At 36.4% G+C, this 18,140-nt stretch overlaps 1 protein-coding gene across 1 annotated transcript in view; it reads right to left on the reverse strand.

Moving 5' to 3' along the window:
- Nucleotides 1–12,256, reverse strand: part of DSG4 (desmoglein 4) — a 39,766-nt gene extending 27,510 nt beyond the window's left edge. The window contains exons 1-4 of the mRNA XM_005586972.5: nucleotides 11,992–12,256; nucleotides 3,853–3,888; nucleotides 1,788–1,919; nucleotides 73–228 (exon numbers count right to left, since the gene is read on the reverse strand). Of these exons, the coding sequence (XP_005587029.3) occupies nucleotides 73–228; nucleotides 1,788–1,919; nucleotides 3,853–3,888; nucleotides 11,992–12,060 (393 nt within the window). The 5' untranslated portion in view covers nucleotides 12,061–12,256. The remainder of the gene's footprint in view (nucleotides 1–72; nucleotides 229–1,787; nucleotides 1,920–3,852; nucleotides 3,889–11,991) is intronic.
- Nucleotides 12,257–18,140: the final 5,884 nt, after the last annotated feature.

An 18,140-nucleotide genomic window follows, 5' to 3' on the forward strand; every position in this document is an offset into this window, starting at 1 on the left:
CTTAAGGCAATATTTTTTGAAAAAGGGAAGAAAACTCATATGAACAAATCAAAACATATGGCTATGACTTACCAAGAAAAGTGGAGTTATCTCTCTGTCTACCACTGAAGTGATGTTAATTTCCCCAGTGCGAGGATTAATGGTGAATACCCCATATGGTGGTCGATCGATCCCTACTCCAGAAATTCGGTATGTAATCTTCTGGCTCGATTCGCAGTCTGATCGAATCTACGAGAAAAATAGCTAGGGTTGTGATCCAATTTAGAGCAGATAATACTTAAGAGTGTAGTGGAATGAGAAGGGAATGGGTTTCTTAACCAAATGGGCTTTGGATTGAAACCTGGCACCATGAATTAGTCCTGTGTGACCTTGGAAAATTTACTTTACTTTGCCCAGACCAGCTTACAGTGGGGATAATATCATCTATCACACAGATTTGTTGCGGGAATTACGTGAGATAATGTGTACAACGTACACACTTGATGCTAGGTTTGTTATTAATAACACATTGTTCAATTCTCTGATTTTTTAGCATATGCAGAAAGAGCTTCACAAAAGAAATTACAATCTTTACTATTTTTTTTTAAACTTGTGTCATATTAATAAGTATCCTACCTAAGCTGGAGTTTGAGATTTAGTCAAAATGGTCTATAAATTGAGAATATCAGAGAACTATAATGGTTAGAGATATTGGTAATCATTTTATAAATGTAAACATACTGCACCACTTTTCTGCCAAATAGATTTTATGGCAAATATTCTGCCACATAGATTTTGCTTTAGTAGCTTTTTTATCTATTGCTGATAAATTTAAACTGAAACAGTTTTGAAATCTCACCTATATACTAAAGATAAGAGCATTCAGTAAAATAGTAAGATTTGTTACCCACACATTCACAGTCAAATAAAGATGCTGGAAATAGAACTTAGGTTATCTCAACTCTAATCCAAAGGCCCTTTTTGCATAGAAGAAAACTTAAGAACCTCCTAAAATGCAAAGATATAGAAAAGAATATGCAATATAAGTGGAATAACATAAAGCCACCACTATGAGTTGAATGGAAATAATAATTTAAAAGCATCCCTCCAATTTGAAAACATCTGAGAGAGAATAAATCTGTTTTCTTGAGCTAAGGTTGTATCTGTAACATCATTGCTGATGCTTACTACGTTTTAATGTAAAGCTGGAAGGAGGGAATTCTGCAGATCAGTTTACTGTTCAAGATCAAGATGCCCAGAAAGAGTGAATGAAGCTATTAATGTGGATCCCATCCTTCATGGATCAATTTATTACACATTCTTTAACTCTCCTTCCTTTCAGTAGGCATTATTTGTGAAAGTCTTTTAAGACTCTCTTATTTTCTGGGTGTGGAGATCTGGTGGGAACTTTTGATACTATCCTTACTTTCTCGGAGTGAATTCATCAAGTGCAGTAAACTTAGCTTGACTTTCTGGAGGGCCCATCTTCAGACTGTCATTAAGTGAATACACTTCCTATGACATTGACAGGCAATAATGAGCAGAACACAAATGGATGAACAAAGCCCAGTTGTGCTGGAGATCCAGCTCTTTTCTTCTAGAATCACTTGCCATTGACTGACCTGCCCCATGTCAGCCTCCCTGCACATGATATTCAAATCGTGCAGGGAGGCTCAGCAACTGGAGCAAATGACCACATTCTGTCTTCTAAAATAACTGTGGAGCAGTGAAGACTGCAAATCTTGGAAATATTTGAAAGTTTCCCTGCTCTGCAAAAGCATCTGTCATCAGCTTGCTTCATCACTTACTTTGGCAATGGGGTTCCTCTTCGAGTTGTCCTCCCCTTCTCGACAGGCTGCGGCAAACTTGATCCACTCCCGCTTTTGTCTTCTGACTGTTTGCCATTTTGTAGTGCCATTTTCAATGTCAAATTCCTTCACCTTAAGAAAAATGGTTCGGGTGTCTTACAGTGTTCGAACAATTTTACTTAGAAAGGACATTTATTTAATATTGTAAGGTGCATTTGGAAGAAACAGTGATATTGAATTTGAAGAACAGAGAACGTTTTCATGAATTCACAACTCTGGATACATACAGCTTGGTTACCCCTGGCTGCCACCCCTTTTGGAATCATCTTGGTTCCAATTATCTGATTCTAGTGAAATAAATTTGATTAGCTACTTGAGGAGCTCATGATGTGCTATACTGTATAAGTTGGGGCAGTTTTCCTTTTTTCAATCTATCTTCACCATATAGGAGCCTTGCCTACCTAACCCTTCATTGAGCTTTCACCAGAATTTACAGTGTGCAGAGTTTAAAGATTATCATTGCTCCATGTATGCACATCCCATATAAAATAAAAGTTGTGCTGGTGAGTCGTGCTTACCTAAAAGAGAGAAGAGACTTTTTCTCTTCTGTTGATAAGGACACCACTGTGGCTAAGCACCCAAATATATTTTTGTGGAATTAGAAACATATTTTCAGTATTGGAGGAATTGATGATTCCTCCAATAATCCCATGGACACCTATAAGGCTTTGCAATGTTGTCATTTGTATCTGTGCTTGCTATATGGTTTTTCTTTTGTAGCCTTAAGTTGCTACTGTTGATGTATAGTTAAGAATTTCATACTCTTAATGAGATTAGAAATGTCACTACATGTGCAAGCATATGTGTATATATGCATAAACTATATATATGTGTGTGTTTATTTTTGTAAGTCCTAATGTACCCCCTGAAACACAGGTGATTATAAGTTTATTTAGGCTAAGCTTCGTTGAATTACCACTTTGTGGGAAGGAGGTGTTCTACTGAATGAAGCATATGTTACAACCAGAGTATTTACATTATTTCCCCATTTTGATACAACTTACTGAAATGTACCACCTATTCCCTATTTCACCAAAAAGATGAGAAAAGTAATTTTATTTTTTCCAATGACTTGAGAGGATCATAAGGAAAATTTAACTACAGTAATAAAATAAAGCTCTGCCAGAGATAGAGCACAGCAGCTCTAGTTCCTGAGTTCCACTCTAAATGGCACCAGATTATATGTTTTCCATTTAGTTGTGATTATACACTTTGAATGTTTGTCCTTTTTCTCATTGATGAACCATTAATTGTCTTTCTGTCTAATGTGTCTAAACAGTCTCTTCCCACTCTAAAGTGTCACTTCGCTTCTTCTTTTTTTTTTTTTTTTTGAGACGGAGTCTTGCTGTGTCGCCCAGGCTGGAGTGCAGTGGCCGGATCTCAGCTCACTGCAAGCTCCGCCTCCCGGGTTCAGGCCATTCTCCTGCCTCAGCCTCCCGAGTAGCTGGGACTACAGGCGCCCGCCACCTCGCCCAGCTAGTTTTTTTTTTTTTTTTTGTATTTTTTAGTAGAGACGGGGTTTCACTGTGTTAGCCAGGATGGTCTCGATCTCCTGACCTCGTGATCCGCCCGTCTCGGCCTCCCAAAGTGCTGGGATTACAGGCTTGAGCCACCGTGCCCGGCTGAATGTTTGTCCTTTTTCTCATTGATGAACCATTAATTGTCTTTCTGTCTAATGTGTCTAAACAGTCTCTTCCCACTCTAAAGTGTCACTTCGCTTCTTTTGCTTTGCTAGGGGTTGGAAAACATATAAATAAACTACTTATATAGTTTGATAAACAGGAGTTACTAAGACAACACGCTGTTGCAAACACATGCCTTAAGAGCGTAGAGATTTGGGAGCCTGGGTTTTACCATTGCTATTTCAGTTCACCAGAGATTCTTTCTCTTAACTTTTATCTGGATAATTACAATTTCAAATATTCTGATTTTTATATATAACACATTACAAAATTCAGTTTTTGTTTTAATTTTAAATTGAGAAAATAATTTTATTATACATTACCTCAACAATAAATTCACTGTTTACTTCCATCACCACCTGTTTTAATAGAAGATACCACATTAGCATAAATCTGCATAATTTAGAGGAAGCCATGTCATAAAAACATTGACAATATTCTTTTATTAATTCACTTTTAAATATGCATTTTATTGATGATATGAAATAAATATGGCTAACACAAATGAATAATAGACTTTTTGCCCTCCAAATTATTTACATTTTAGGGAAGACAAACACGTAAGTCTACAGCAGGTTAGGATACCTCAGTGGGCTTGATGGAGGATAGAGAAGGCAACTCAAGTGATTCAAGTGAATTTCAAGAAGACTTCCTAGGAGAGTAGGGATTTGAAAGGGCTCTGCAGAATGAAGCTAGTTTCATAAGAGGAATTGATGAGGAAGAGCATTTCAGCCAGGGTGAAACAAGAACACAGTTGTAAAGGCTGTAAGTCAGTGGATGTTCCAGAAATGGTCAATAATATTTTTGCTGGAAGGTAAGGGAACGTATGAGGAGCTGTGGGAGACACAAGAATCTACATGCTACTGCCCTCTGACGCTCAGTGCCATCCATCAGAAAAACAGATGAATAAGTTCTTTGTCAGTTGGAATTTATTTTACTCCTATCACTCCTTGAACTCTTATATCACCTTTCTATTGATGAATTATTCCTTCCATAGGTTCATCTACTGGAATATATTTTCAAGCTTCAAACATACTTTAATGTATTTTAAGGTTTTTATTGAGCAGTCTAGCATACTTGTCTGTAATGAAAATACAGGTATGAATAGAAATTTTATTTTATTGAAATTTCTGTCATTGTGAAACTCTAAGCGTAAAGAAACATTTTTTCTCTGAATTGGATTAGTTTTACAATTATACTTAGCATCACAATTGAGCAAACAAAATGCAAATATTGAAATTTCAATGCAATATAATTAAATATGAAAAGTAAAACTTTATTGGAAATGCATTGCAAACACGGGGATGAAGTTTTAGAAAAATTAGTTCATAAATAAATATTACTTATTATTAGAATTAAACAAGCTTCAGAACCAATTCTATTTTGTCTGGTTTTGCCTTTCAGTTGTAAGTGCTGGGAAAACTTGTTCATATTAATAGATGACACTGGAATTTTTTTTCTGGTAGCAGAGTCATTAAATTCTTGAAACTTATTCTGAAGTACATGACCTAAATCTATAAGGCAATTTATCATCAAAATGATTTTTTAATGATGTATAAGTTGACAACTGCTTTAGGTCCTCTTTTAATTTTGTTGAAGACAAATAATTGAAAACCATGACTTGCAAAAGGATTTGTTAAGTGCTTTGAAATTAACTCTCTTTCTCAATACTGATGTCAATATTTTCCATTATTCCTTAGTTTAGTGTTCCAGATAATTTCACAATCTATTGGAGTGCAACAGAATAATGTTTGCCATGGCTGAGAGGTGTGACTTTTTAAGGGGGATCTGGGAGAGAAGGACTAGCTTGATACCTCAAGTTCAGGTGCACACTGAGGTAGATTGAGTTGAAGAAGGACTAGAAACTGAGGATCTGGAAAATGCTAGAATAAAACTAGAGTTTTAAAGGAATATGCATTCAGAAAAATACGTGTCCCAATTTGAAGACTATTATAGTAACAATTAAGCTGATATCAAGTGTACATTTTGAAGTTCAATGATTTGTAGTCCATAGTGGATATATAGCCTTAAATTATAATTTGGCTTAATAAAAAAACAATGTGTTTTATCAAAAATTTCTTGAGACATGCGGGCATGAGAACTCAGTAGTGTGGCTTTGGACAAATCCCCTGGCGTCTCCTTGTTTCAGACTCTGATCCAAATAGAATGACCAAGGCGGAACTGACAGGCACAGCAAACACTCAGTACATTTGTAAAGAGGAAGGAAAAATGAACGAAGAGTTTTCTTCTGTGATTTCAAGGGCGCGTTCATAGTGCCCCATGACATCTAAAAGTACTAGTCTATCATTTTCAAGGATTTGAAAGTAGCCACATCAAGCAGACTTGTCTGTAGTTTAAAGGGATGAGGAGTTTTGAGTTCATCTTACCTTGCCTTATCCCTTCTACAGAGCCCAGCTCAACTGAAGTAACTCTGAGAATTTTTGAATATAAGCCCCTTTTCATCCTTTTGCTGTCCCTGAATTTTTTATTTTTAATTATTTTCAGGCCAGGGAAGTGGAACACTAGAACCCAGGGTTCTCATCTAGCAGAACCTGTGCTGTGCTTCCATAGTACATTTGTGGTATTTCTGCTCCCTGCTCAGCTGGTTCTAAGGATGAGAGTAACAGAAGCCACACTCTCCAAATCCTGTCACTTTATGTACAGGTCTCCCGGAAGGAACTTGCCAGGTATTACTCCCAGGCCCTATGAAATCATAAGCCCTATCAGGAGCCCTCACTTTCTAAGAAACACCTGTTAATAAGTGTTTTGGAAGAAGCATGGAATGACATCAGCCTCCTAAATTGCATAGCATAGTATAACTGTATGAACCTCAGTTAAACTGTGAAAAGTAGTCATGGACTCCTAGGTAATTGTGGAAATTCCTTGCCTACAAAAGTCTTTTTAAAATTTTCTTTTTTAAGACTAGTCAAGTGCAGTAGTGAGATGGGGGGGGGGGGGGGAAGAATAGAACAAGGAGCTTGACCTGTAAGTGACTGTGAACAATCAGTTGAGACAACTCACTACCTTTGGACCAGCTCGAAAGTCATATTTTCAGAGCAATATGTGGGTTAGGCATCATCCGCTGATGTGACTTGACCTGAGGCCCTGAGTAAAAGACACATACACAGAATGGAAATGGCTGAGCCGGTCATCACAATGGTAAAGTACTAGAAAAGGGAGTTGGAGGCACATGCTGTTGAGGGAGCAAACATAACCCGGAGAGATGTGTGGTATCCTAAATGTATTACAGTCTTTCTGGGCCTGGTTGATGACAGTTTCCTGTCTCACTTTATTTTTGGATATCCTTTTGATAGGTTGCATTAATGGCAAAAACTTGAACAGGACTTTTACTGGAAATATAAAAATGCTTAAGAAACTAAAATTTGGACAGACGCAGTGGCTCATGCCTGTAATCCCAGCACTTTGGGAGGCTGAGGTGGGCAGATCATGAGGTCAGGAGTTTGAGACCAGCCTGGCCAACATAGTGAAACCCCATCTCTACTAAAAACACACACACACACAAAATTAGCTAGGCATGGTGGTGGGTGCCTGTAATCCTAAGTTACCAGGGAGGCTGAGGCAGGATAATTGCTTGAACCCGGGAGGCGGAGGTTGCAGTGAGCCGAGATCGTGCCATTGGACTCTAGCCTGGGTGACAGTGCAAGACTCCATCTCAAAAAAAAAGAAAAAAGAAACTAAAATTTATGTCTGTGCTAATTTCTGAGAAAGAAATGAAGAGTAAGACACAGGCCTAGAAAGAGTGACATGTTAAAATAGGAGGCAAGCAGGAAAATAAAAAAAGATATTGGGATGAATTAGGCAATGTAAAGGAAGAATGTATAGGGTTGGGCATTGGCCCAAAATGGAAGAGAGTCACTGCTGGCAGAGTGGAGTTTTGGGTTCACATCCTGACTGTCCCAGTTGTGAGCTGTCTGATTAATTTATCCCTTGAACATTTTTTTTTTTTTAATTTGTAAGATTTACCTTTCGAGACTTTTGTAATCTCTTCAAATGGTTTTGTTAACTGTGAAATGTTTTGTTAATGTCAGGTGTTAGAATGGCAATGTAGTGGTTGGCAGCTTCAGAGAACCAACACCTCGTCTCAATTTGAAGCAGTCGAGCTCTTTTTAAAGCTCACTAACCATATTAAAGTTGCTCATCAACATGTGGGTGGGAAATATATGATGAAGTGACTTGGTAAGAAAGATAAGTTAGAAACTAAATCCATTCATTCATGGAAACATTTTCATTGACAAAGCATGTGACAGACACTGTTCTCCGTGTGCAAGACAAGTTTTGACCTGTAATAATATATATATTCCAGAGAGGAATAATAGGATATGCCATACTCTATTGTCATCTAACTTTTAGAAAATTGCAGAAATTTTTCTGAGTCTTGCTTTCTCTTTTAATACTTACTTCTAGAGAGAACACGATGATTTTATATAAGATATGTAGACTCTAAGTCATATATGCTTCTTGCAATATTGGAATAGATATTGTTCTCTTACATTCTGAGTGTATTTAAAGTAGTAGCTACAGAACAAGGCTATTTTTTCAGCTCTATGACTTACCTTTTTAAAGTAAGTAGTCAGTTTTGAAGTCATCCGCATATGTAGGACCAACTTATTAATAAGCAGTTCTTGCCCAAATAATGCTTATAATAATAATTGAGTAAAGCAATTACCATCCTACCAGGTCTACGGTAGAGTTGCCAAGTTCAAGCCTAATTATACCACTTTTGTTTATAATTGCAGGTGTATCAATAATGGCGTTTTAGTTTGTAAGCCATGTAATTTTCTGCATAGAAAAGAAGGGCAAACATTTCTCATGCAAGTTATGTCTGAAGTTTTCCCTCTAGGCACTGTTGTCACACACGCTGTAGTCAGAGCTGCTTTCCACGAGTGAGGAATTCCAACCGTGCTCCCACTTGGGGAAGGGAAGGAAACATTACTGCAGCTTAAACAACGGTTTCGCTGCTCTGTAAGGAACTCCTTCCTGGATACTTAAGAACGAGAAAAGAGTCATCGGACTATGTACTCAGGATCCAGAAGCTCTCCCCCACGCAAAAAAGTATCGTAGAATCCCAAGGGCCATGAAATCTTTTTAGGGCAGGATTTTTATCCTGCGAGTCAATAAGTAGATATTCCTGAGAAAACGATACTAAGTTATAGGTCATGGTAATACCAGATATCTCTTGGGATATAAAACTTTTTTTGTATGAGGTTCTCACCATGAACTCTGCAGGAATTTGAAGGCAAAAAATATAAACTTATCCACTGATTTAAAATACATTTAGTAATTCCTTAGCCACTTATATCAACAAAACAATAATAGAGGTGATGTTTGCTTTGATGTAAACTTTGGGGTGATGAGTACGTTCTTTCTGTAATAAGCAGTACTGAAACTGATCATTTAAAGCAATCTAGGGTATTCTGTTTAGTACAAATATCAAACCAAATCAGATAAGGTGTTTCTCTCTCCATCATATTTCTGGAAATTTGCCTGACAAGTAAATAAAAACAAATTTCTGTTCCATGTTTTAGAATAACATATTTGAGTGCATATGAGAACTAAATTGATAAGTGGCGAAGTTAGTTTTAAATATGTTTTCAAATTTTGATGCCTGCTCTCAACTTGCAATGAGATAATAGCCATATTTAGCCACCTACCTTCTTTACTTTCAAGAATCAGACTATTTAATGGAAGTGTTTACATCTTATGTGTAGCATGAATGGTCACCACACATAGAGAAAAATTCTTCTCTGATAAATGGTTGTCTTTTATGACCTTATCAACTTTATATAATATAGGCCTCTTCTAACTAATAACTGTCCTGCCTTAAGTGATTCCTTCCTTATAAAATTTATACAATCTGTAGCATTACCTAAATCCTCAGATTCTCCAGCCAAATTTATGAAAACTATTTATGAGCCAGAAATGAACTTCTACTATGTAAGTATTCAGTGGAGATAATTTTAGAATTGCAGAGTTTCTACAGTAGAAGCAACTTAATAACATCATGTCTAACCATATATTCTCACATGGGATCAAAGGAAGCCGTGAGAAGGTGGGTGCTTTTGCCAAAGTCACACAGCCACTTTGAAGAGGAGCTGTGATTCAAACCCGGGACCTCTGAGTCTCGATTCACTGTTGATTGTCCCGCACCACCCTTATCTGTTTTATAGGAGAAGAACACGATAAGCATCCTTAGGAAGAAAATGCCAAATGACTCGTGATAAAATCAATGGCCTATTGTAATCTAGAGTTTTGAGTACCTTTTACTGGTTAGCCAGTCAGAACTTTGTTTAAAGTACTCTTTGCGGTTGAGATGTAGCTGACACAAAGTACCTGGGAGTCTCTGAGAGGCTGCCACACCCTCATTAGTGTAAGCTGCAATGATGCCCCGGAAAGTCTTTGATTTAGTTAATGAAGAAGGGGCAGAGTTCAAGTTCAGGAAATTAAAGACAAGTAGGCATGCCTACTTTCTTATAATATCTGTAACATCATATTGATTCTCCTTAAACAATTCTTGTATTTGTTTCAATTTTGAAACATGCTAGAAGTCTCTACCTCCCAATTCCAGATGTTACTGATTGATATGGTAAGGGATCTATTATACATGCATAAAGAAAAAATACATAAAGAACGTTTTCACAATTACCATGAAATGTCAAACACAAAGACTTCAATATCAATGAGGAGTAGGAGGAATTAAGTATTAAAAACACTAGTGTTACCCAGGAAAATAAATAAATACTACCAAAAAAGGTCCCGAGAGTCTGAAATACAATACTCTTTCAAGATCAAGGAGAGTAATCAACTCTTCAATTAAATAATATTATCATAAAACATGCCTGTGCAGAAGGCAATGGGACAAGATTTGGTGCTCAGAAATGGCCTCTAAAATCTTGACACATACAGTTTTCCTTACAGAAAACCAAAAGTTTATCTGAGTCAAAGCATGAAAAATTCAGAAGTGTAACAAGAGGTATATACTAATAACTTACTATTTCTATTGAAGACCAAGTTCGATTCTTGCCTCTTCTTTTAGTAACATTTATTTTATGCAGTAAATAAATCATGATCATTGTAACAGAATATTGCCCTTCTAGCTTGTGTTTTTAAGTTTAAGAATATTTTTCAAAAATTGTCTTGTTTAATATTCTGTCTCCTAAACTCAGAGGATGCAATATTCTACCACTGTTCTCACGTTCCCTTTTGAGCTCAGGGTGTGTGCCCTTTGGCAGTGTTTGGCTCCTGCGCTGCTCTTGAAGTTTAGATATGTGAATTCCAGAAGAGAAGCTCTCACTGTGCCTACTGGAGAACGACGTGCTCCCATCTCTCCCAGCCCTAGCTACTCTCTGTTTCTTACAATTGATGTTCAGAGGAGTCTGGTATAATTGCCACTTGCCTAAGAATAGGATGGGAATCATTTTCTAAGCGTAGGTTGTAACACTAATGTGGATACTGCTGGGAGATTGAAGTGTGGCCAACTATAATGCATTTGTCTTAATTTGAAAAATTTGTACAATTCCTAATAATCGTGTCCTCTTATCTTCCCACTTATTTTTCTCAGCTATTTGGACTGAATTGTTCTATCATTTAATCATCAGTAGACTTAAGTCTAGTCTAGTATAACTAATTCTTTAAACAAAACTTTTCTAATTGAATTGGCAATAGTTTAGTGATTGGCCAACTGGAACTCTGTTCTTTGGAATTGAAATGATCTCTTTCTAGGGTAGGATACTTGCTATGCATGCTGCCTGTCTGGAAATCATGTCACACCTTGGGCACCCAAAGGTTAGAGGAAAGTAATATAATATCCAAAATGCCATGTTTACTGTAAAGAAATAAGTCGTTTAAATATTTCTTTGCTGGTCTGTAGGAATGTATTAATAATTTGAGAAAAGGTTCGTCTTGATGGCTGGGCTTCATTTTTCTTTAGCAATATCTGACTGGAAAAAGTTTTCATGACTTAAATATTTCATCATTAGTTGCAATGTAATTTCAACATGGCTATCATTCCTCCACTTTGAAAGAAACTCATAGGGAAATAGCTGTTGAAAAGAAATGGGCTCGATTAACTTCCCTTCAAATTTAGAACCCATTTGTGCTGGGAGTTTTCACAGCAATCTATCTGATTTATTTATATGACCATAGAATATGAATTTTATTTCCAATTAAAAATTTTAAAATAGTCCTAGCACTTAAAGTGAAGTAGATTATGTCTCTGAGGGCATATAAATTTAATTCAGCCGGATTCTCACCCTGCTTCTCCATGGCACTTTGTTCCTCAAGGCACAGAGAGTTGTTTGAAATTAACAGAGGCTGGACTTCTAGAACTCTGTTTGTAGGAAGGGGATTAAAAATGGAATAAATCCCATGTAGAAAGCCCGATCACTGATAGAGACAAGACCTTGAGGCTGCATTTCCTTCCCACCTCTTTAAATTCTACTTACCACTAGAATGATCAAAAGGCAAAAGTTTCTGAAGACGAGCCAATCCATTCCTTTGGGTTTCTCTTGCATACAAATCCTGTGAGATTCAATTTGAGCCCTTGTCTTCTCGGTTCCGAATTCTGCTCTACAGCAAAATACGCTTCGAGACACCCTTTTAGGAGGGCATGGGTGATAACTCTGGTGATCTCTGGGCAGAGAGATGAAGATATTCTATAATGACTCTGTTTCCCCACCCCAAACTCTCAGGCTGGTCTGGAGGACTGGCATTGTTTGGGCTCTGGGTAAGATTTTAGACACACCTTGATTCTTATTGCAATGAAACCCTTTGTTGGACACCAAAGAAAAACCTTACAGAGCTAGGACAAGATTTACAGGGAAGATAGCCAATGAATAATAAATTACTCACAACATAAAAAATAATTAAAACGCTAGGGCCTATCATCATGCTGAATAAAATTAGAAGGCTTCTTCTTACTGCCAACGTTGTAAAAGCAAAATTACATATACTGACAACACATACACACACATGTCCACTACAGAACCCACTTCAAGGAATGATACTTTTAGCAGAGGCCATTGTTGAAAGTCATCAGGCCTCAAGTATGGTATAGGAAGAAAGATAGAATAATGAAGCTCGTCTCAATTCAGTTGATTCTTGCTTCTCTCTTTAAAATGTCTTGTAGTTGAACTGCACTCTCAATTTTAAAGATATTCTTGAATAACAAAGTTAAGATGAAGGAACTCTTATTTAACTAGTACCAGTATGTTTGTTTCCATACTTTGGCATTTTCTTTCTTGCTTATTCAGTCAAACCTTATTCAGTCAAAAAATATGATATTTACAAAATCATTTTAAAGTAACTACAATATAACATTCTCACTTCTCATGGTATTACCACTGATACAAACTACATAGTGTGGGTGAAGAACACCTTTTACACCATCACAAACATTTATCAAAGAGAAACTGAAGTTGGAAATGTGAGAATTTAATGAAAAAAAGCCCAGAGTGGGATCTGGATATTTTTGAATATTGTTTCCGTTTTTTCATGTCTCCCTTTTCCTTTGTTAGTATGGGTTTGACACAGGTTATAGGAATATCCTGATGCAAAAATTGCAGGCTGGCAGCAACATCAATAAACTTAAAAGAAAATGCAGTTAACTGTTCTCTGATTTATAGATAATACATGTTGGTTGGAGAATTTCAAAGGGAGACTGTTTCCTGTCTTCACTATCCCATCACTGTAATTCAGAAACAAGGTTGACCCTGGTAATAGAATATATTCTAAGTATTGCTTACTTTTTTGAGAAAAGTAGTTTTAGCATTTTTGGAAGACAGATAAAGTAATTTATTTTTGCATTATTTCATGTCATGTTGAATTAGATAATTTAACTTGCCTAAGATAATTAATGAAACAACACTAGGTCCTTATGTGACATTGCTTTTCACAAGGGAAAAACAACATTCCTCTCTATTGTTGTGTTTGAAGGAGATATTTCACAAAGATTTCTACCGTTTGTTTACACTATAGATTATTTCTTCAGAAATATAAGATTTTCTGTCTACTTGAATGCTATTTATAGGATGGGTTTTAAAGAAAAGAAACAGGAAGCAATAGAAATAGGTACTAGATCATTTATGTGGGTACCTCTAGCTTTCTCCATTTGAAACTCCTGATTTCAGTGGTATCCAGAATTTGAATACAGATTATAATCATGAGCATATTTAGAAGATTCTTCAATAACTAAGGAGTGACTACCTGAAGCCCCATCATTTCACTTCTATTTACTCCTTGGAGATTTGTGGGAATGATCTTTTCTTTTAAATTTTTTTTGGAGACAGAGTATTGCTCTGTTTCCCAGGCTGGAGTGCAGTAGTGGTCCGATCACAGCTCACGGCAACCTCTGCCTCCTGAGTTCAAGCGATCCTCCCACCTCAGCCTCTCAAGCACTTGGGTTTACACGTGCATATCATCACACTTGGCTAATTTTTAAAATATTTTGTAGAGACAAGGTCTTGCTATAATGTCCAGGCTGGTCTCAAACTCTTGGGCTTAAGTAATCCTCCTGCCTTGGCCTCCCAAAGTGCTGAGATTACAGGTGTGAGCTACTGTTTCCCACAGGGGATGATTTTACAGTGGAATTCTCAAAGACAAAACTTGGTTATGGTTCTGAGCTTGTGTAGATAAAGAGTAGCTACTTCTGTTTCTCTTGAAGAGTATCAGTCATTATAGAAACAGAGCACAAAACATTAATGCTTAAAGATAACCACAGAGATCATATAATCCAATCTCTCCTATCCTCCCTCTCTCCTACCCATGTGATAGTGATAGTCCAGAGAGGCTGTACGGTTTATTAGGGCCAAAGATAGGCAAGAATTCCATCTCCTCTTTCAAAGTCTTATATAAATACCAAACCACTTTTGGTATTTATATAAATACCAAACCACTTTTCATTATTAGCTATGTATATAAAGGCAAAATAATTGATGGTTTAACACTATTAGCTTTAAAAGACTTTCCCATACTTTAGAGTTTACTAAAATGTTGGTTCTATGAGCAGAATATTTTTTAGCAAGTTTTTTATAGTATTTATTTTTGATGTCAAACCAGTGACATTTCATTTGCTCAGATGAAACCGTACATTGACTTTCAGGGATGCTATTGATATTTAATTATTGTTCTTATGCTTCTGTAATGTTGTATAAAGTAGCAAGACACCTTTATTCTCCACATCACATCTGTGTAGAATATAGTGAGAGCTTTAACACACGTACTTTTCAAATCAATGCTACAGAAGGCAAAGAATTCAATATGTACCAATACAAGTTCTCTTTGAAAACAGAAATGTAATTTATACAGGCAAAGATATTGTGGAAATGACATTAGGGCAAACTTTTCCATCAAATTATTCTAGTCTAGGGTTACTACTGGATATTATTCAAGTATCCAAGGACAATTCTATTTCTTGAAAGCAGGAGTTAGGGGAAGGAAATTTAAAAAATATTTATGGTCCTAGAGTATGTTGGTCAAATGCAGCACAAGTTGTTTCTAGAGCTGACACAAGCAAAGGGTTTTCAATTAGTCTGGGCCTGGGGAGCAGGGGACAAAAGGTAAACAAGGCTTGTCAAGGTTTTGACCTAGAGTAATTGCTGTGAATACATGTCTGTTCACCTACCACACTGAAGATAAACATCCTGTCCCCTCATTAAGGGCAATTTATGTATGGCAACAAGGGGCCAGCCAACCAGGTTATTTAGTGGGTGTTAGAAATCATAGAGATTAAACATCAGTTTCCTAGTTATGTTATTTCCATAAAGATTATGTTAGTTTATGCCCTAAAATCATACTTACATCCTGACAGAGATGCCTTGTTGATTATCTCTGCGACTTCACAGATATAGGATATATTCCAAATAAGTGGAGACAGAATAGCAAGGCTTCTAACTTTATATTAAATAAAGTGTATTACTTACATACTTATTGCATACTTGCTACATACTTATCTTGGAAATATCATCTTAGTTTACCTCCTGCCTCCCGATGACTACAGTGGCAGCCATTCTACAGCGTGATAATGACTTAGATGTCACTCTGACTTCTTCAGTGACACTGGCAGTGCCCCTCTTATAACAAAGTTGTATCATGTACATGATTAACCTTTGATGCTGTTAGTTATATATCTTGCAGCCTTGACTATGGAATCTGGTCAGCTCAGGATGTCTGAAGAAGAAATCCAGCAATAGGAAGGTCGAAAGGTAGGCAGTATTTTTTGAAATATATTTCTTGGGCCATTATGTAGAAAATGCAGATTTCCTGGCCCCAAATTTAGTGAATCAGAATCTTTGGGGATGAGATCTAGAATTATTCATTCTTAACATGCTCTTTAGGTAATTCTGGGGCGGCAGGCTGAAGTTGAAGAATTACTGAATCAGGGTAATCACCTGGCCCTGTGGGTGGCCCAGGGAGAGATGGCACCAGGTAAACAAGAACATTTTTCTTTTTTCTTTTTTTGAGACAGAGTCTCCCTCTGTCACACAGGCTGGAGTGCAGTGGTGCAATCTCGGCTCACTGCAACCTCCATCTCCTAGGTTCCAGCGATTCTCTTGCCTCAGCCTCTTGAGTAGCTGGGATTACAGGCACCTGCCACCACATCTGGCTAATTTTTTGTATTTTTAGTAAAGATCGAGTTTCACCATGTTGGTCAGGCTGGTCTTGAACTCCTGACTTCAAGTGATCTGCCTGCCTCTGCCTCCCAAAGTGCTGGGATTACAGGCGTGAGCCACGGCACCCAGTCAAGAACATTTTTCTAATGTGAATAAGATTAGCATCTCTTCATGGGGTGGGCCAGGGGCCGGGGAGAGATATTGGTTATTTATATTTCTTTTTATTTGAAATATTTATTTCTTTTTTCCTGGTTTTCCACTGGGCTGCTGATGTCTTTAATACTGGTTCTTTCATATACTTTTGTATACGAGAGAAATGAACTTCTGTCATATGTGTCACAATTCACTTGTTTTTTTCTTTTGAATTTGTTTGGATTTTTTTGCAATTGATAATGATTATGTTTTTGCACAGGATAGGTTTTTATAAACAATTCTGCTTTCTGTATTAGTTTATCTGTCATAACTTATTACAATACAGAAGTTTGTAATACGTTATGCCAAACTTAGTGACTTAAAACAACACAAATTTATTATCTTACTGTTCTGGAGGTCTGAAGTCCACAATGAATCTTGGGCAAGGTTGGTTCCTGCTAGAGGTTCTAAGGAATAGATGTATCTCCCTGCTATTTCCTGCTTGGAGAGGGTGCTTTCATTCTTTGGCTTATGTCCTCCTTCCAGCGATCACATCATCTCTGCTTCCTTCCTCATGTCTCCTTTATGTCAGCAAATGTACATGAATCCCCTAGGTTGTATCAAGGTGTGGAATTTCTGGGTCATAAGTTAACATTTTTTTAACCTGCTAGAGAATACCAACTGAGCTCCCATCAGCAGTTGAAGGAGAGTTTCTTTGCTCACCAACACCAATATCAAAAGCATTCTTAGACTTTTAAATTTTAGCCAATTTGTAGGATGAGTATTATATGTCATTTGCATTTCTCTGATTATTGCTGTTAGGCATCTTTACATATGTCTATTGGTCATTTGGATTTTTTCCTTTGTTATTAGTATTAATTGTTAATATTAATATTTAATTAATGTTATTAATATTAAATATCAATATAAACATTTAATATCTTCATGTTAAAGTGTTTTCCTCTTTTTAAAACTGTAGTGTTCTCTTTGCTAAAAATAACTTTTAGTGCTCTACGTTATGCATATCCATGTATTATTTGTTGGTTACATGCATTACAAATATTTTGAACTCATTCTGTGGTTCATCTTTTAAATTTTTTTAATGAGTTCTTATCATGACTAGAAACTCTTATTTTCAGTCCTCATTTATCAATTCTTTCTTTTATAGTTAATGCTCTTATGTCTTGTTTAAGATAGCTTTTAATGTACCTATAATATATTGCCTTGCAAGTTTACATCTCTATATTACCTGGAGATGATTTTTGTAAATGGTATAGGATCAATTTCATCTTTGTTTTTATATGGATACCTTAATGTCCTAGCACATTCATTGAAAACAGTGTGTTTTTTGCACTGCTTATAAGACCAGCTATCGTAAGTCAAAATCTGTGCGTCAAATACATAATATACAATAAAGATATTAAAAATATTAAAATTTTAAATAAAAATAAGCGTTCATAAAAGTGTGTATCTTTTTAAGTTGCATACTATCCCTTTTTTCCTTTCACTTATTTGCCTATTCTTATGTCATTGCTAATTTCACTTTAATTGCATAGTTTTGTAGTAAATCTTAATATCTGATAGAGAAAGTTCCCCCACTTTGCTCCATTCAAGTGTTTTGGCTATTCTTGGATAATTGCATTTCCTGTACTTTTTAAAATCAGCTATCTGTTTCACAAGTGAACTAGGATTTTGATTAGGATTGCAAAATATGTTGAAGTAAATTGGAAAGAACTAGCAAATTTCATTTTTGGCTCAAGTATTAGAATACATAAACAGAAAATATCTCTTTTTTAAGGTTTATTTAATACAGTTTAATTATTTTTCAGTGTCAAGGTCTTACAGAGACATTT

Source organism: Macaca fascicularis, chromosome 18 (assembly GCF_037993035.2).
Source record: "Macaca fascicularis isolate 582-1 chromosome 18, T2T-MFA8v1.1".
Classification (NCBI taxonomy): Eukaryota; Metazoa; Chordata; class Mammalia; order Primates; family Cercopithecidae; genus Macaca; species Macaca fascicularis.